We start from the raw sequence: 18,953 nt of genomic DNA, 5'->3' as shown, positions 1-18,953 counted from the left end.
GAGTGTTGCATGGCAGAGCTGGAGTCTTCCTCCATAGGAATCTCAGCCCATGGGGGACGCTAGGCTTGTCATGAGTGGGGTTTTTCACTAAGGCACATAAAGGGCTAGTGATTCTCACTGGAACCCACAGAGCAGGCTCGGAGCCCTGTCTGCTTGTAGCGCTCACACTAGCCTGGACCTCTGCGTGCGCTGCGTGAAGGAGAGGCTGGCGAGAGCAGGAGAATGTCTATACTCCATAACCTGTCATCTTAGGAACTCAGTGTCCTGTGCTTAGAGTGAGGACACCTGAGAGTACACCAGAACCACAGCCTTGGCTGAGGACATGCCACAGGAATGGCCAGGCCCTAATCTGAAGGGGCTAACAGGAATCTGGGCCAGCGCTCCCTAGGGCTGCTGATGTTGGCAGGTCAGACCCCACACTCAGAGGTCCCTGGGGCCACTGACGTGGATCTGACCTCCAGATCTGCTTGTCTGAATGCGAAGCCTTCACACCTCAGTGGCCACCAAATGGCTATGCAGAGAAGCCACACCAGCAAAGTTCCTTCCTGCTGCCTCACCCACCCAATGCCAGACAGGGAAACCCTTGCCAGATGCCAAACAGGCCCAGCCTGCCTACCCAGAGCCGAGGAGACAACTGGTGCCTGGCCTTCTCTGAGAGTTGTCCTATGTCCACACCAGTGTCTGTCCTATGCCCTGTGGCCAGTCTGCTCCCTGGTGGGCAGTGGCCATGAGGCAACCTCGGAAATGAATAGGCATTGGGTCTAACCCTGTCTGTCACCTTGCAGAGGTCCTCCTCCTGAGACTGGGCACACTACTTGGACAGAAGCTGAGGAGCACCCTCAGCCTCAGGTCCTGGTGGTGGCTGCTCACATCCTACACCTTTAGGGAGAATCTATGGTGTTTCCCTGAGGCCCTTGTCCTCAGCCCAGGACACGTAAGACCTGACTGTCTTCCTCCCCCAGGCTCTCCTACGTCACTTTGCTCTGTTATGAGTCTCTTTCCCCAACATGTCCCCATCCTGTCCCAGGATCTCCCAGTGACACGAATGGGTTGAGAGGCCGCAGAACTGGAAAATTCTCTAGAGGAAGCCTGCTCATGGCTCTGGGGCTGGGAGGAATCATGGGACAGCAGGATGGCTCTCCTCTTACCTGCTCGATCATCGCTCCTTCTTCTCCCGGTCATGCTCAGGCTAGGAGGTGACCCCTGACTCTTAGAAATGAGCACAGACTGAAGGCCACCTGCTGCAGCCAGGCAAGCACCCAGAGGAGGGAGAGTGACCTGGGCTTGCATGCCTAGTGTACCAAATCCAACTCTTTGTTTGTTTGTTTGTTTTGTTTTTTCGATACAGGGCTTCTCTGTAGCTTTGGAGCCTGTCCTGGAACTAGCTCTTGTAGACCAGGCTGGCCTCGAGCTCACAAAGATCCACCTGCCTCTGCCTCCCTAGTGCTGGAATTAAAGGCGTGTGCCATCACCGCCCAGCTTCAAATCCAACTCTAAACTGCTAGGGGAGCTAAGGTAGGGAGCACCTGCTTGCAGAACCTGAAACAGAGGCCCCGACGGATCGTGTAAAAGGCAGACGTTTCACTTTGGCCGGACCTGTCTTAGGCTTGGGCCTGTGAACCCCAGATGATCACTGAGGCAGTCACTGATGGCAGCCTCCAGGTTTCCCCCAGAGCCTTGCCTCTGAGACCTCCTAAAGAGAAAAGTCCTGAAGTCCTATGTGGTAGGTAGTCAGACCTGCAATCCCAGTCCTTGGGAAGTGGTCAGCAGAAACACTGAGAACCCTTAGGCTGGACATGGCAGTCATTCAGAGGCAGAGGCCCGTAGGCAGATCTCTGTGAGTTTGAGGTCAGCCTGGTCTACATAGTAAGTTCTAGGCCAACCAAAGACCCATCTCAAGAAATATGGATAATTAAACAAACAAATAAAAGAAAGAAAAAAATAAAAAGTATAGATCAGGAATCCAAGGCTCAAATCTTTTACTTAGCAAGTTCGAGGCCAGCCTAAGCTCAAAAAACGAAGAGGGCGACCCTGGCCTGGGAGTGCAGCTCCGTGGCAGACTCAGTGCATATGCAAGGTCCCCGTTTCAATTCCCAGCACAGAACCAGAACAAGGACGCAAAGAGAGGCTCTTACTCAGGGTAATGCTCGACCAGAAGCTTCGTGGAGGGAAGGTCTCCTTTGGCGGCGGCATAGTGGAGAGGCAGGGCACCTGTGTTTGTGGTGATGGCTGAGTTCGCACCGCCGTGGTGCAGAAGCCAGTTCACCACGTCCGGGTGGCCAAAGCGGGCAGCCAGATGCAGGACTGTGGCACCAGAATTATCTTTTTCCTGCAGCGAGAGAGCTAGTTAAAACGCTGCAGTCGGAACCTGTTCTTGCCAGGCGCGCTCAGTCCACAGCCAGCCTCCTCCAGGAGGTGGGGTACACGTCCATGTGTTGACCCTCCCTTAAGGGAATGGCCGTGCCTAGCTGAGCATGCTTTGGAGGGGAAATAGATCCCAGGAATTTGAATCTACTTCTGTCCTTAGGCAACTCCTGGCTGGCTTTGACCCTTGGGCCATAGGTAGCAAAGCCATGTGGGACTCTTGGAGGCCTTCGGGGCATGATGGAGAGCTGCCAGTGCACAAGAGGCTCCCAGTACATGGCACCCTTTGTGCACAGCCCTGACACCTAGGAAACATGTGAGTCCATGACTACGTTGCTGGGCTGAGCAAGGCGGGCAGGGAGGGAGTAGCTGGGTCTCTACCAGGCTGGCATTAGGGTTCCCCCTGCCTCCAGCCTTCATTCCTCCTCTTCCTCATTCCCAGGTGTCCTTTGGGAGGGACAGAGCCTTCCATCGCGGTATACCTCCAACAACCCAACCCCCACGCAAGAAGCTGCCCTCCTGTAGACTCCCCTGCACACAGCTTCAGGAACAAGCTGTGTCCTCACCCTGTGGAGGAGGAGGTTGCTGGGCACTGGTGGGCAGGGCCCAGGGCAGCCAGCCAATGGTGTGGGTGTGTACTAGTGGCAGGCTCTTTGAGAGGCTGAGTAAAACCCCTGCAGACACCTTTGGGTCCAGAACTGTTCCATATATATGTGTGTGTGTGTGTGTGTGTGTGTGTGTGTGTGTGTGTGTGTATACATACATATATATGTATACATATATATGTATATATATGTACACACACACATATATAGTGTCTCTCTGGAAGGAGGGGCTGAGGGGCTGGTCATGGGCAGGGAGAGAACCACTGAGACCCCAGATGTCCCCACTGAGGCTGCTGCATTTGAGAGCAGGTGCTATTGTAGAAGCTGACAATCTGTCAGCATCCAGCACACAGACACCAGAGAAAGTGTGGAGTTGCTGTGAACGGTGACCGGTGACCGGGAAGTGAGGCCTCTTCTCTCCTGCAGGGAGAGGGCACCGCAGCAGCACCTCTGGTCAAGGTACAGAGACCCTGAGGCAGGTGAATCTCTGGAGGGAGACCTCAGAGCTCCTGAAAGAAGAAAGGAGCACAGGGACTGGCGTGTTATCTGTCAGGCTGTAGAGGCGGGGAGGATCATGGGACAGAAAGTGAATGGCCCATGCCCATAAGAGACTAAGGAAAATGCCCGAGTTCCCTACTGCCCACCGTAGGCTTGTTTAGTCTGTTCTCCTGAGTTTAGGCATGGGCCGGCTAGAGGTGGCTGAAGTAGGACTACAGTGATCTACAATGATGGAGGTCTGGTACCTCGGCTCTGGAGTAAGGCCTTCCCTCTCTACTGGTCTTGGGGATGTGGGCCTGAGGCTTAGGGCATCTCCATAGCTCAGTGTTCCTGGATAATGATGGCAGTATGAAGCCAGAGGCCTGCATTCAAGGTGCCACCAGCTGGGTAGGCCCTGGGAGCCTTGTGTGCTGAGGCCCACATCCTAAGTTGTTTATCTGTGGGCTGGACAGGACCAGAGATCGAGGTCACGCCCCCATCACGCTTCTGCCCCCAGCTTTCTGGGTGCACAGGACAGGAGACTGATTAGCCAGCCCAAGGCTGCCTGTTCCTCCTCTGTAGCAGTAAGAGAGTCTTCTGACCAGAGCTGGATGTGCAATCAGGGAGGCAGGCACCTCCCGAAAGAGGGAGGCAGGGACCACGTGGAAATAACAAGGCCAGGAGATAAGGTAAGGAAAGAATCTCCCAGAAAGATGGGAGGGTGGGGCTTGCCCTCCGACGGGAGGGGGGACCGGATCTGGGAGCCGCACTGCATTTCGCTAGGTCCCTGCAGACCAGACTGGCGCTGGCTTGCACCCCTTTGGCGTGTAGTTCACTCAGTGGTCTGTGGGGTTTTTGTTGTTTGGTTGTTTTTTTTTGAGACAGGGTCTCAACTCTGAGGCTCAGGGTGACTGCAGACTCACAGCCATCCTCCTGCCTCAGTTTCCCAAATGCTGTGATTATAGATGTGAACCATCCAGTGGTCTCTGTCAGCTGAAGATCAGATGTGCACCCATCTCAGCTGGCTGCTCAGGCAACCAGAATATCATACTGATCCCCTCCCTCAGCCTAGGAGAGCCTCTGGGCCAAGCCTGGTGGCCTCCCGACCCCACCCCTCTCCATCACTCTGATTTCCTTAGCTCTCCTCCAGGAGTGTGGACATCTCAGGGCGTTTCTTGTTCTCTGTGATGAGGACTTTCTGGTCCACTCTTCAGCCAGATGTCCCCCTGGCAGGTCCTCAGAGTGACCAGGTGGTTATCCCAGGCTCAAAAATTCAGGTTGGGCTGAGAAGGGCCTTGGAGTTGGAAGGCCCAGCATTGCTGATGTCTTTGGCTCCACCTATGTCCTAGAACTCCCCCACCTCACGTCCCACTACCTTTGTCCCTGACTTAGTGATATCTGGATCTTGGCCTAGGGTAAGTTATGGGACCTTGTGCACTCTCCCTCCAGACCTGAGCCTGGAGGACACAGGCTTCTAATTTGTCAGCCAAGGCCCATCACGGCCCCCACCTTCCTCCAAGCCTAGGCCACTCCCTCTACGATCTGTGCTTTGACTGCTCTAGGAGATACCAGCTCTACTGAGTCCGGTTCCCTTTGGGTTTCCCTAATATCAAGCAGCCAGGAATCTACCCATGTCCTCAGTCTCGGGAGCCCACCTTGTCTAAAGCCTTCTGGAAAGAAGCCTGCAGGGCTCAGCCTAGCCAAGAACCACTTATATTCCGCTCATCCTTGGAGTCCTCTTTGGGCCCAAACCCTCTCTTGGAGTGGACTCACCTGCACTCTGCAGCCACCCTGTGTGAGCAGCCACTGCAGGCAGGAGAGGTAGCCTGTGGCGGCGGCGTCGTGGGCGGGTGTGGCGCCGTTGCGCGCGCGGGCCACGGCCGGGAGGGCAGCCTCCTCCACCAGGTAGCGCAGACAGTGAAGTTTGCCAGATCGGGCCGCATGGTGCACTGGCAGAGCATCTAGCCGGTCGCGCAGAGTAGGAACCAGCAGGCCGGCGGCGTGCAAGGACTTCAGCACGTCCAGGTCGCCCCGGCGTGCGGCCTGCAGCGCCTGCTCCAAGGCCATGGTGTCGCCCTCGGCGCCGTAACCCGGCGCTCAGTGGGTTCCCCCGGGCGTCATGCGGGTGGCCTTAGGCTCCCCGCGGCGCAGGAGTGTGAACCCCAAAGGCCGAGCGGCTGCCCGTCGGCTCCGGCTCTGCGATCCCTGGGACTCAACTCCGTCTCTGCAGCGCTCTGGGGCGGGGACCCCGAGAGTGCCCCGCTTAAGCCTTGGATCCGCCCCCGCCACGCCTCCTCTCTGCCCCGCCTCACCGGCTCTGAGCCGTCCCCCATCCCCGGCGGGTGACAGGTTCCTCTTCTGATTTGCTGCCCATAAAAAATTGAGTAGGGTTCCACTGCCACCCAGACACAGACCCGTTCATTCAGCGGCCCAGTGGCCACTGCGTGTTGTTTCGGGTGCTGGGGACACAAGCCAGCAGCTGATGGCAGTTACAAGGAGCTACAAGTGTCACTAGAACCTGGCAAGTTGGAGTTAGGAAATGGTTTGTCATGGTCATCAAGAAGGTGCCTGGTGCTGGATCTAGTTGGTAAGAAGGGACGTTCTGGACACCACTGTCGAGAAACTTAAAAATGTCCCATCACGTGCAGAATGCCGAGTGCCCAGTGTTCTCTGGATGCCAAGGAGTCTCTAGAGTCTAGATCCAAGAAAAAGAAAAGAGACAGAAGAAGGCAGAAAGAGAAAGAAAGGAGGGAGCCAGAAAAATGAGTGGGTAAAGTTTGGCTTTCTGCCAAACCTGACAACCCAAGTTCCGTCCCAGGGACTTAGAGGGTTGAAGGACAGAACCAACCCCCGTGAGCTGTCTTCTCACCCCCACACGCACACGCACATGCACATGGACCCCACAAATAAATAAATACAGTGATTGAAAAACCAAGCCAAATCAAACCACCACCACCAACAACAAAACCAACCCAAACCCATAGGATCTTTCTTCCTTCCTTCCTTCCTTCCTTCCTTCCTTCCTTCCTTCCTTCCTTCCTCCCTCCCTCCCTCCCTCCCTCCCTCCCTCCCTCCCTCCCTCCCTCCCTTCCTTCCTTCCTTCCCTCCCTCCCTCCCTCCCTCCCTCCTTTTTTCCTTCCTTTTTTTTTTTTTTTTTTGCTTGTTTTTTCGAGATAGGGCTTCTCTGTTGCTTTGGAGCCTGCCCGGGAACCAGCTCTTGTAGACCAGGTTGGTCTCGAATTCTCAGAGATCCGCCTGCCTTTGCCTCCCAAAGGATCTGTTTCTTAAATGAAAGGAAGGAAGGACATCGAGGTGCTTTAGAGCTGTTTGGAACAGGATGCTGGAGATTCTGAATAACCCAGGCTGCAGTGGGGGGTGGGAGAGTGAATCATGAACTTGAAGGTGCAGGGCTGTCAAACCAAGAGACCAGAAATGAAGGATGTGAGCGCTGGGGGGGGGGGGGGGCTGGTAGGCAGACGCTCCAGTGCCTTCGTCCAAAGAGTCGGTATCACCACGTGATCAAGGACACTGGGACGTGTTTGAGGGTCCAGGCAGGTAAGTACAAACCACCCTTTGGGTCATGGCTGGACACAGATCATGGGAACTGGAGGAGGCAAGGTCTGCTGGACTGGAGCAAAGGCTCCCCAGGAAGGAGTGTGTGAGCCGTGGGAGCGCAGCAAGCATATCGTGCAACCTTGAAACAGCTTGTGCTCTCCCTCTTCTTCCCCCACGCACAGCGGAGGTCTGTCAGAACCCAAGCGCATTCCCGGCCGATGTTTTCCAAACGAGTGCCTAACTCCTATCAGCCAGGGAGGTGCTGGAAATGGAGACGGAAGCTGTTTGCAGAACATCGAATCATTAATCTCCTGGTCCTGTGCAGTCTCAACTACCATTTCTGTTTTCACCACATGGTGGCGCCATTCATAGTGGCTGGAGCTCCCAGGTAAACTCAAACTTCGCTGTGTGCTCAAGGGAGCTTCCAAGCACTTCTGCCTAGCTGGTGAGGTCTCATTCCTGCAGTTACTGGGATCTGTGATCTTTCCCCAGAGATTTCTGGATTCCTTACTGAGTCATAACTATGCCTGCTTGGTAGACAGGCAGGGGCTCCCGACGGCCGGTAAGTTCAGGAGTCTCTAAACTCTGATGGCTGGACTTGGGCTCCACTCCCCTGTGCCTGCTTCACGATGAAACCCCTACAATCCTTCCACCCTGTAAAGTTGCTGCCTTGACCCTGGACACCTCACATGGCTTTTTCATGCATTGCTCCTGCACTCAAAAGCCTCTGAGTCATTCCCAACTCAGCCAGTGACTCTGACACAAAGCCAGGTGTTACTACACGTCCTTGCTGACCTAGTAAGTCCTCAGATTCCTTGAGGACACAGCTGACCCTCAACCTGAGAGCCAGGCCTTTCATCTGTGTGTCTGTCTGTTTGTCCTATCAGGACATTTCCACTCCACTAAATTCTCCCCAACAGTTTTAAAGAGGCCGTCAATGGCGTGTTTCGGAGACTGGCTTTGAACTTATTATTTATCCCAGGCTGGTCTTGAACTCCTGAATCTCATTTCCTCTCTATGATGCTAGGATTACAGGCGTGAGATACCACAAGCGGCTCAGAGAGGGAGTCAACTCTCATTTTACGGCTGTGGAGAGAGAGGCATGAGAAGTTTGTATTTATTCGTGTGTGTGCGCGCGTGCGTGTGCATGTGTGTGTGTGTGGGTGGGTGGGTGGGTGGTGCTCTCAGTACATGTGGAAGGTAAATGGAGGTTAAAGAACAACTTGCAGGAATTGGTTCTCTCCTCTCACCTTGTGCATCCTGGGGATCAAACCCGGGTCATCAGGTTAGTGGCTGGTGCCCTTACCCACGGAGGCATTTCACAGTTTTTGTTTTGTTTTTTAAGACTTATCTATTTATTTTGTATACAGTGTTCTGCTTGTAGGCCAGAAGAGGGCACTAGACTTCATTACAGATGAGCCACCACCACGTGGTTGCTGGGAATTGAATTCAGGACCTCTGGAAGAGCAGTGCTTTTTTTTTTTTCTTAAAGGGGGGGCTGGAGTGATGACTCAGAGGTTAAGAATGCTGACTGTTCTTCCAGAGGTCCTGAGTTCAATTCTCAGCAACCACATGGTGGCTCACAACCATCTACAATGAGCTCTGGTGCCCTCTTCTGACCTGCAGATGTACATGCAGGCAGGACACTGTATACATAATAAATGAATAAATAAATCTTTTTAAAAAATATTTTATTTATTATGTATACAATACAGTGTGCTCCCGCCATGTATGACTGCAGGCCAGAAGAGGGCACCAGATCTCATTACAGATGGTTGTGAGCCACCATGTGGTTGCTGGGAATTGAACTTAAAAGGACCTCTGGAAGAGCAGCCAGGGCTCTTTACTGCTGAGCCGTCTCCCCATCCTTTGCCTTTTAAAGCCTGAGATGGCACAGATGGGACGTGGCAAACCTGACTGTCCAGCTGTGCTTTCTCTCTCTGCCTCTCACGCTGATCCCCTCTCCCCACATCCCCCCTCTGGCTCCCTCCCCCATCTTCTTATCCCTCTGTTGGGCCCACCCTAGCTCTCCCTCCCGAACTGGGTGCAAACCAATCCTCAGGTTTCTCTTCAGCCAAGGACCAGCACATTTCTTGATACCCCTGGTAGAGGTATCAGGGGTAGAGTGTGTCCCCATAGGGCCGTAGACTGTCCTAGTGAGCTTGAGACTCATTCTCTGAACACCCAAGTTCTGCTTCTAAGAGACCCCATCTTCCAAACCACTAGCAAACCCCCAAAGCCTTTTGGTTGAAGGGAGAGGTGCATCACCTGGTTAAACTCCTTTACAGTGGGGGTGGGAGTGGTGAGGGAGAGACACTTAATGTTGAGGTAACTGACATAGCAAAGGGAATTTGTTTCCCTGTTCTCAGGTCTTCAAATAGTGGTCTTCATCTCTGGAAAGGGATGTTCCCACGCTTCACCCTAGGGCCTCACATCAGTCTCTCTCCAGGGATTTGGTCAGTGTAGGGTGGGCTTGGGAGATGACGAGTTGAATGAACTTGCAGGAGAAGGGATTCCACACTGTTCTCTCTCTCTCTCTCTCTCTCTCTCTCTCTCTCTCCCCTCTCTCTCTCCATTTATCTTTATATCTCTATCTCTCTATCTCTATCTATCTATCATCTATCTATCTACCTATCTATTATCTATCTATTTTTGAGACAGGGTTTCTTTTTAGCTTTAGAGCCTTTAGACTGTCTTTTTTATTTTTTGTATTTTTTTTTTACATTTGCTATTTTGAGACAGGGTTTCTATCTGTATCCCTGGCTGTGACTGTCCTGGAACTTACTCTGTAGACCAGACTGGCCTCCGACTCAGAGATCCGCCTGCCTTGGCCTCCAAGTGCTGTGACTAAAGGTGCATGCTACCACTGCCCTGACACACAGTCATTTTGTTTTTGTTTGTTGTCTTCTGTTTTTCAAGACAGGGCTTCCCTGTGTAGCCCTGACTGTCCTGGAACTCACTCTGTAGACCAGGCTGGCCTGGATCACAAAGATCCGCCTGCCTCTGTCTTCTAAGTGCTGGGATTAAAGGTGTGTGCCACCACTGCCTGGGCCACAAAGCCCTTTTTTTATTTTCAACTGTGTGTGTGTGTCTACGTGTAGACTTGTGCATATGACTTCTATGTCTGAGAAGTCCAGAAGAGGGCACCAGATCCCCCCAGAACTGTCGTGGGTGCTGGGAATCAAGTTTGGGATCTCCATAAGTGCAGTGCTTGCTCTTAACCACGGAGCCCTGTAAAATTCTAAAGTCCTTTTTTGAGCTTTCTTTCTCCCTTTTTTGTTTTTGAGAACGGGTCTTTCTGTGTAGCCTTGGCTGTCCTGGATTTTGCTCCATATATCAGGCTGGTCGATATATGTCATATATCGAACTCACAGAGATCCGCCTGCCACCACCACCGGCCCTTTTTGAGCTCTTAATGAATAATTAATGAGTGAGGTGGCACACACTTTTAGTCCCAGTTCTCGGGAGGCAGAGGCAGGTTGATTTGTGTGAGTTTGAAGCCATCCTGGTCTACATAGTGAGGGGCTAGCCCATAGGCATGCTAGACCGTACTGTGAGAGAGAACTAGAGAATCGGGCATCTCAAGGCCTGCTGGGACAAATTCTCATGTTAGGATCATTGGGTTGATGGTCGAAAACAACGAGCTCTGAGCTTGCACAAAGCAACTCCTTGGTGGTGGTTGTGGGACCTTGCGTGCCATAGATAGAGGAGGGCTGAGCTTTCCTGCCCAGGCTGCCTTGCGCCCCCTTCCTGGTGCACTGTTTTTGTAGGCCTGCTGTGGGATTACTTCCAAGGATTTGGGGCTAGCGAAGGGAATGCGGCTCAAAGGCAGGAAGGAGGGGGGTCCTTCCAGTACCCTGGACAGAGCATTCCCCGGCTCCGCCCCACGAGCGCCTCCTACTGGCTCCGGTTGTGCGAGTCTTGCTTTCAGGGCCTGAGACTGCCTCAAAGCTGCAACAGGGTCCGAGGAGGCGGCCGTTGCCCTGCCAGCCGACCCAGCGAGGGGAGCCCGCAGCAGATGGGCGGGGGACGCCTGCCAGTTTGCTGCAGCAACGGCCACGCGTTGTGGAGGCGTGTCTGGGCCCGCTGGGGCCGAGGGGAGCAGCCGGGGCACACACCCAGGACCGCCCCTACTCGCCGGCCATGTGATCTCCGACTGTCCGACAGCAGGAATCGGGAACCCAGAACCCATTGAATTGAAAATTAACTCCGAGGATCTTGGGTTGCCTCATCTTGGGGAGTGGGGCTCAGGTTTCCTTTTCACACTCTAGGGTCGGGGAACCAAGTGGGGTGCCCTAAATTCTACGAAGTGTTTAGAGCCAGGGGTCCAGCGAGCTCAGTACTGGTTCTGGCAGCCAGAACCAGATTGGACCTTGCTAGGACTGGATTTCCACATCCAGCTCGGGGCAGTTGGTAGAGCGAATGTTCTCCCTGAGGTCCGGGGCTTTGCAGTCGCTGGAGCCCTTGCGGCCCAGGGAGGAGCTGGAAGCCCGGTGGGCGTGAATGAAGCCATAGTGTTCTGGAGAAGAGTCAAGAACCGGCCCCACACACCCTTCATTCCAGGGAGTCAGCGCCCGCACGTCGCGCGACCCTATCACAGATGGGACTCTAAGGCCAGAGTGGGGTAACACTGACTCGTCCTCTCCAGCCCCACCCTGTGCAGGGACAAAGGCGGGAGGTGCGAGTGGCGACTGGCCGGACTCCGTGAGGCGGGGCGGAGCAGGGACACAGCCTTCTTAAAGGCCTGCGGCTGGCTGGGCGCGCACTTCTTTGGCGCGAGATTGGGCTAGGCTTTGAACTTGGTTCCCGGCTTCGTTCTTAGCTCTGCCTTGCAGCAGGGACAAGGATCCTCCACCCCAAGGTACCGGACCCTGCACGCTCTTCGCTTTTCCCCGGAGCATGAGACTGCCTAGAAGAGTAGGGGACGCGGCGGAGCTGCGCAAGGTAGGAGTGTGAGACAGGGACTCGTGGCAGGGTGGGTAGGCACCCGCGGTTTTCCTAACCGTGGCCTTTGCGCCCATCCACCTTCGGGCAGAGCCTGAAACCGCTGCTGGAGAAGCGCCGGCGCGCACGGATCAACGAGAGCCTGAGCCAGCTAAAGGGGCTGGTATTGCCGTTGCTGGGCGCGGAGGTGAGTGTCTGGGAGCTCGGAAAACCGAGGTGGAGAGTCCTGGGGCACCCAGTGGGGCAGGTGGGCGGGCGTGGTCCCAGGGCTCCTTCGGGATCAGAAGGACTCCTGAAGAGATCTGAGCGATGGAGTGATAGAGACCATCGGGCAACTGGCGAGCATTTGGATACAAGAGCGAGGTGCTCAGCTGCCCGGTTTGTTATGGGGTATCTTTCTTGTCTGGCCTGGCGCAGACTTCCCGCTACTCGAAGCTAGAAAAAGCGGACATCCTGGAAATGACCGTGCGCTTCCTGCAGGAGCAGCCTGCGTCCCTCTACCCCACTGCAGCGCCGGGTGAGTGACCACGCTCCTCGCTCCCCACGGCCTTTGCTGCGTGCACAGTGCTTGCACCTGAGCCTCACGTTGCTCTCTGTCCACAGGGTCCTTGGATAGCTACCGCGAGGGTTACCAAGCCTGTCTGGAGCACCTAGCCCGCGTACTGCCGGCCTGCAGCGTCTTGGAGCCGGCCGTGAGCGCGCGCCTGCTGGAGCACCTGCGGCAGAGGACTGTCAGTGGTGGCCCGCCTTCACAGACGCCAACGCCCGCCCCTGCTCCAGTTGCCTCTCCGCAGTTGCCTCCTCCGGGCAGCCCTGGCCTCTGGCGGCCCTGGTAGGTAGGCTTCTGGATGTTCCAGGACGGGGACCTGGGTGAACTAGCTGACCAAGGAAGTTCCAGGTGGTGGCGACATCTCCCTCACTTTGAGAATAGTTGAGTGCCCACACCCTAGCAAGAATCCGATGCTCATGACCTATCCGGATGATGAAGACTTCAAGGGCTCAGCTGGAGGGAAAAGAGAATGTCTGGGCAGGAGAAGAAAGCAATGTCTGCCAGATGAGGAAGAAGCCCAGACTTGGACGGGTAGAAATGATTCTGGCACTGGCCCAGCCAAAGCTGCCTCAGCAGGGACAGACCTGCCCCAGTGTGGGCAGCAGACCAACCTCTGGTCTTGGAGCTCACTTGGGCCACCTGCTCTAATGGGTGACGGCATTCCCGCCCACACCTGGATATCAGCTGGGCTCCTGAACCTCTCCATAAACAGAGCAATGACTGGGAGAACTTTGACCTTTGACCACTCCGGAAGCTCTTCAGAGCACTGAGCAGGGCTTGGCGCCTACCTCCTCCACTCCTAGGCTTCCCCTTGAGTGACCTCTACTGCAGGAAGTGGTGGGGAGGACTTCCTGATTTAATCCACCACGCATTCTTTTTCCCATACGCCAGTGGTCTTCACAGGTGACAAGTTTGAGGCTTCCCTGTGGTCTTAAGGAACTTGGTGGCTTTGGAGGAATGGAACCCAGCACAGATTGCAGAACTCAAACTTTGGGATGGCAGGGACCCAGGAGGTAGCAGCAAGTGAAGGAACACGAACCACCTTGCCTGTTTTGTTTATTAAACTACTCTCTGAACCCAGGCAGTTGGGCTACTATAAGCAACTTGTTCAGAAGTTATTTCTCCTAAATGGAAACTCGGAAGCCTCTGAAGACCCAGAGGAGGGCCTTCGGATCCCAGGAGTGAGTGCTCAGAGAAAATAGGAGAATTCATGAGCCATGGTCACTCCAGGTCCTGGGGATTTGCTGAGCATTGCAGCAAGGTTGCTTCTCCCTCTGCCTGCGCTGGGGACCAGGACACTAAAGCCAAGGAGACAGACTGACCAGGGGAGGGACAGTCACTGCTCTGCTTGGCCATGTACATCTATGATGACTCTGGGCACTGATTTGGGTGGCGGGAAGGAGGTGGGGAAGTTGGAGGCATTCTTAAAAAAGAAAGAAAAATCTACGTGAAGATGGCAGGGGCTCCCAGAAAAGCTGTGCTGGGCCCTGTCGCCTAGACTGTAATTCTGGGAGGCAGGGCAGGCAGAGCACCCCTGTGTATCTCCGAGGCACGGCACACAAAGTTGCTCAATAAATGCGATGGATCAGAGGGTTCGATGTGACTGGCTCACATGGTGATGAACTTTGGACAACCTGACTTTTGCTTTGACCGCCACTCCAAGTTCCTTGGAGTTCTCAACCCTCCTAATGCTGCAACCCTTTAATACAGTTCTTTATTTTATGGTGACCTCCAACCACAAAAGTATTCTCATTGCTACTTCATAACTGTAACTTTGCTACTGTTTATGAACTATAATGTGAATATCTGTGTTTTCTGACAGTCATAGGCAACCCCTACAAAAGGGTCGTTCGATCCCCAATGATGGAGGAGGGTTATCTGTCTATTGTGTTATTTTCATTGGTCAATAAAGAGACTGCCTTGGCCCTTTGATAGGACAGAAAATTAGGTAGGCGGAGTAAACAGAACAGAATGCTGGGAAGAGGGCAATGAGGCAGACACCATGGAGCCAGCCACCAGGTCAGACATGCTGAATCTTTCCCGGTAAGCCACACCTCGTGGTGCTATACAGATTATTAGAAATGGGTTAATCAAGATGTGAGAGTTAGCCAGTAACTAACTCTCTAGAGATAATGGGCCAGGCAGTGCTTAAATGAATACACTTTGTTTGTTGTTATTTCTGGGACTAAGCTAGCCGTGTGGGAGCCGGGTGGGATGAAAAGCAGGTCTGCCCACAGCTCCCCACTACACCCCAAAGGGGTTGTGACCCACAAGTTGAGAACTGCTGTCCTAACATCACCTGTTGACTGAGGCTGCTTGTTCATTTCCTGGCTGCCCAGACCCGAAATAATCATACAAAAACTATATGAATTACAATACTATTTGACCAATGACTCTAGCATATTTCAAGCTAACTCTTACTTCTTGAATTAACCCATTTTTACAAACCTATGTATCACCACTAGGCTGTGGCTTACTGGTGCCGGCATGTTACTCCTTTGGCAGCTACATGGCATTTCTTTGACTCTGCTTACTCTCTCTCTACATCTCTGTCCAGATTTTTCACCTGGCTTTACTCTGTTAAAGGATTGGCCGAAAGCAGCTTCTTCATTAACCAATGGTGATGAAACATATTCACAGCACACAGAGGGGCATCCCACACCAGTCAGTCACTAGATAACTGTCCCACCACGGCACAAGTGCAGCCTGTTTTCTGGGTCTTTGTAGAGCAGGTAGAAGCAGAGGACCCTGCCCGTGGCCCAATTGTGGCTGGAGCTCATCCAATAGACTCTGGGCTTCTCCTTGAATCTAAAGGGACAACCTTCTGTCTCCTCCACACATAAGAACTCTCCACAGTGGTTTACGCTCCATCTCTCCCCGTAGAGTGAGACTCTGTCTCAAAAATACAAAAGCAAGGGCAGCAACAGGAAACAAAACAAAGTCCCTAAAAACCTCAAAACGAGCAGCCAAGGTGGTCCATGCCTATAGTCCAACGTTGGGAGGGGATACAAGTATTGAGTTCAAGGTTAGTCAGGGCTACCATTGCATGGCCTGCTTCAAAAAACAAAGTAAAAAGCTCTCAACACTGATAGATATTTTAGATTATTGAGATTCACAGTTATCTGCCTGCTTCTGCTTCATGAGTGAGGGATTAAAGGTGTGTGCCACCATCCCAGTTTAAATGTATTTCCGTTGATTTATTCATCGTATGTGTATGGGTGTTTGACTTGCAGCACATGGGTGTCTGAGGAAGTCAGAAGGCTTCAGATCCCCTGGAATTGGATACCTGTGGTTGTAAGCCACCATGTGGGTGACGGGACTCAAACCTGGGTCCTCTGCAAGAGCAACAAGCGTGCTTAACTGCTGAGCCATCTTTCCAGAGCCCTGCTTTTATTTTCTGAAGTATGATCTCACAACATAGCCCTGACCTGTAACTCCTAGTGATCTGCCTGCCTCTGCCTCTCTCAAGTGCTGAGAGTAAAGGCGCGGTCCACCACACCTGGCCCTCCACATGGGTTTAAACGCTGTGGGAACCGACGGACAGGAAGCCTCCTATTAGCTTTGTGCCCTCCACATCCTGCTTCTGAGTGCCTGTCTTGGTTTCTAGTTCTCTGACACGTATTGACCTGGCCTCAGGCCATTAGGCAAGCAGCTCTGAAGCAGTGTGTGCATGGGTAAGCTGATGACTCATAGGGTCAGGTGCTCCGGAGAACCAGGGCCCTGGCATGCCCAGGTGGGTGAGGTGCTCAGCCTGAGCCAGGAAGCCAGTTTCTCAGTGGAGTGTGCTGGAAGGCCTGGAAGGTCTAGGCTGGAGTTCCCAGCAGGGCTGGTGAAACACGGGTACTCATATCCTCCTCCAGAAGACGCTGTGAGCACCTCTCCCTGACAGCTCCTTCACTGCGCCCAGAGACCTGTCTGGGACGAGCAGGCCAGTGGCTCTTCCGGTGTTCAATAGAGGCTGCTTCAGAGAGGCCCTGGTGTGAGCGTGAGCGTGCACATGTGCTCATGGTGGATGAGGGTCACTCCTCAGGTGCCTTTACCTTTGTTTGAGATAAGATCTCTTACTGGAACTTTCCCAAATAGGGTACATTAGAGGGCTGCCAGGGTCCTACCTCTCTTCTATCTGGCTGTGATTACAAGTGCCGACTAGGGGTCACAGCCAAGCAGACATTTTATGACTCTAAACAAGTCCATAACTGACCAAGAGCTATTCAGATATCTGTTCTGGGGTGTCTGCATGTTGAATCTAACTAGACATCACGCCAGCTGGAGAAAAGGTCCCTATTTTCTCTCAACTCCAGTGGCAGAGAGGACCATGCCTCAAGGATGCGATGACAGGGTGGCTGAGCTGCCTGGGAACCTACTCTTGCTGAGATGCCCCCTTTGGAGGAGACCCACTTGCCCCTCTGGCACCAGAGAGTGAGAAGAGGTGGTATCCGCCTTCCATAAGATCGAGGGTAAAGGGCTGTTTGCTGTAGATGAAGCCTCTCCTGCACCTGTCGAATTGTTCTGCCCCACCTGTGAATTGATGTGGCGTCAGGGGAGGTCCCACTGGTCCGCTCGGGGCGGGCAGAATGAACATAACTTGCAGGAAACACTTAGACGAATCTGTAGCCCTGTAGAATCCTACTAAGCCCTGTGGAGGGGTGGTGAGATTGAGGGATATTCTTGTGTGTGTGTGTGTGGGGGGGCATATGTACAGCAGTCTCTGGTCATGGCAAAGCTGAAAGGGCAATGGACTCGCAACGGAGACTATTGAGGTGAGACCCAGTACCCAGGCAGCCCTAAAGAGCCAGGTTTGATCACCTGTCCTCAAGCCAAATAAAGAGACAAGCAGCTCACTAAGTAAAGGGGTTTGCATGCAATACTGTTGACATGAGTTCAATCCTCAGATCCCATATAAAGGTGGACAGAGATAGCCAACTGCACAGCGTTGTCCTCTGACCTCCACATGTAGCCCATGGCCACCTGCATCCGTCACATAATAATTAATAACCACCACCACAGTAGTAATAATCTTAAAAGAGATAAAGTTGTCAGGCATGGAGGTACGCCTTTAATCCCAGCACTCGGGAGGCAGACAGGTGGATCTCTGTGATTTTTGGGTCAGCCTGGTCTAAAAAGTGAATTCCAGGACAGCCACGGCTACACAGAGAGACCCTATCTCCAAAAGAGAGGGGGTGGGGCTGGAGAGATGGCTCAGAGTTAAGAGCACAGGCTGCTCTTCCAGAGGATCTGAGTTCAATTCCCAGCAACCACATGGTGGCTCACAACCATTTGTCATCTGTAATGAGATTTGGTGCCCTCTTCTGGCCTGCAGAACACTGTATACACAATAAATAAAGAGAGAGAGAGAGAGAGAGAGAGAGAGAGAGAGAGAGAGAAGCAGTGTGGACACATGGAGAGAAGCACAGCAATCTAGTGACTTCTGGTAGTCTGTCTTAGAGGGTTTAAACTGAAGACAAGAGATGTGTGAGCTAAGCAGTCCTGGTCAGGGTGTGGGCCCACCACATCATGGTCTCAGCTCCCATCTCTCCAGCAAGGTGGTCTGTGGTTGTCAGAAGTGTGTGGAATCCTCTGGATGGCACCAGGCTCCAGCCCTTTCTGTCTTCCAGGCTCAGCATGAAATGCCTGGAGAAATTCTAATTCACTGGGATTCATTGTTCAATAGCTGGAGAGCCAAGGGGTGTCTGTTCATAATTTCTGCCCTTGGGGTTAAAGTCTCATGTAGACTGGTTGGTTGTGACTTTATTCTCCTCACAGACTCTGGGAGCTTCGCCCAAGTATACACGACATCTAGGCCATCCCGATTCCGATTATTTTTAAACCTTTTGCATATTTACTTTGTAGAGCATGTCTGAATTGTTGCAGAGAAGAGTCAGCCCGGCCTGTGGCCCTTAGTTCCTACGTGGGCGCCGACATGTGTGACACTCGCTGCCTGCACGTCTCTGGGCTGCACCGGCCTCTGGGAGAGCTGCCTGGGCATGCGATATCCGGGAGAAGGCCGCCACCCACCGAGGCTTCCCAGTGAATAAGGAGTTTCTCTTGGGGTTTTCAGAGGCCTGGGCAGAGCCTTGAGCACTTAAAACAGCTCCAATAAAGCATGAATAATGATTTTAGGAGCGTGAGAAAGGCGCCAGGGGACACACCCTACACAGGGCGGTTTGTTACGGAACATCCACTAGGGGGCAGCAAGAAGCAGGGGTCTGTGGATTGTCACAGGGCCTGTCTGCAGGAATGTGGCATTTCCTGGCATAGGGATAAGGAGGGTGAAGGGAGAAGACTTCAGGCTGAGTCTGTGCCTGCTGATGCTTCTGCTGTAGAGGGTTTGCCCAGAACCCTATCTTCCTGGGTGCCTTATGATAGTTTTAACATTGGTTAAAGTGTGTGTGTGTGTGTGTGTGTGTGTGTGTGTGTGTGTGTGTGTGTGTGTGTTCGTGCGCATCTGCCCTCAGAGT

The 18,953-nt window shown here is 53.3% G+C and overlaps 2 protein-coding genes across 3 annotated transcripts in view; one reads left to right on the top strand and one right to left on the bottom strand.

Moving 5' to 3' along the window:
• Espn (espin) overlaps nucleotides 1-5,676 on the bottom strand; it is a 32,062-nt gene extending 26,386 nt beyond the window's left edge. The window contains 2 exon segments of the mRNA XM_085690146.2: nucleotides 2,136-2,329; nucleotides 5,220-5,676. Coding sequence (XP_085546272.2) covers nucleotides 2,136-2,329; nucleotides 5,220-5,513 — 488 coding nt within the window. The 5' untranslated portion in view covers nucleotides 5,514-5,676.
• A 5,728-nt stretch (nucleotides 5,677-11,404) lies between these two features.
• Hes2 (hes family bHLH transcription factor 2) lies at nucleotides 11,405-18,610 on the top strand. 2 transcript variants are annotated; one of them, XR_015738022.1, is made up of 5 exons: nucleotides 11,405-11,945; nucleotides 12,037-12,132; nucleotides 12,363-12,462; nucleotides 12,549-14,538; nucleotides 18,346-18,610. XR_015738022.1 is itself a non-coding variant. In XM_048418187.3 (4 exons), the coding sequence occupies exons 1-4, from the start codon at nucleotides 11,901-11,903 to the stop codon at nucleotides 12,779-12,781; spliced, it is 474 nt and encodes a 157-aa protein (XP_048274144.1). In that variant the 5' UTR covers nucleotides 11,405-11,900; the 3' UTR covers nucleotides 12,782-14,652. The 2 variants fall into 2 exon arrangements, 1 of the variants encoding a protein (XP_048274144.1); XM_048418187.3 differs by lacking the exon at nucleotides 18,346-18,610 and having other exon boundaries at nucleotides 12,549-14,652.
• Nucleotides 18,611-18,953: the final 343 nt, after the last annotated feature.

This window comes from Myodes glareolus, chromosome 6, assembly GCF_982192425.1.
Source record: "Myodes glareolus chromosome 6, mMyoGla1.1, whole genome shotgun sequence".
NCBI classification, from domain to species: Eukaryota; Metazoa; Chordata; class Mammalia; order Rodentia; family Cricetidae; genus Myodes; species Myodes glareolus.
This window is presented reverse-complemented; position numbering and strand designations above follow the sequence as displayed.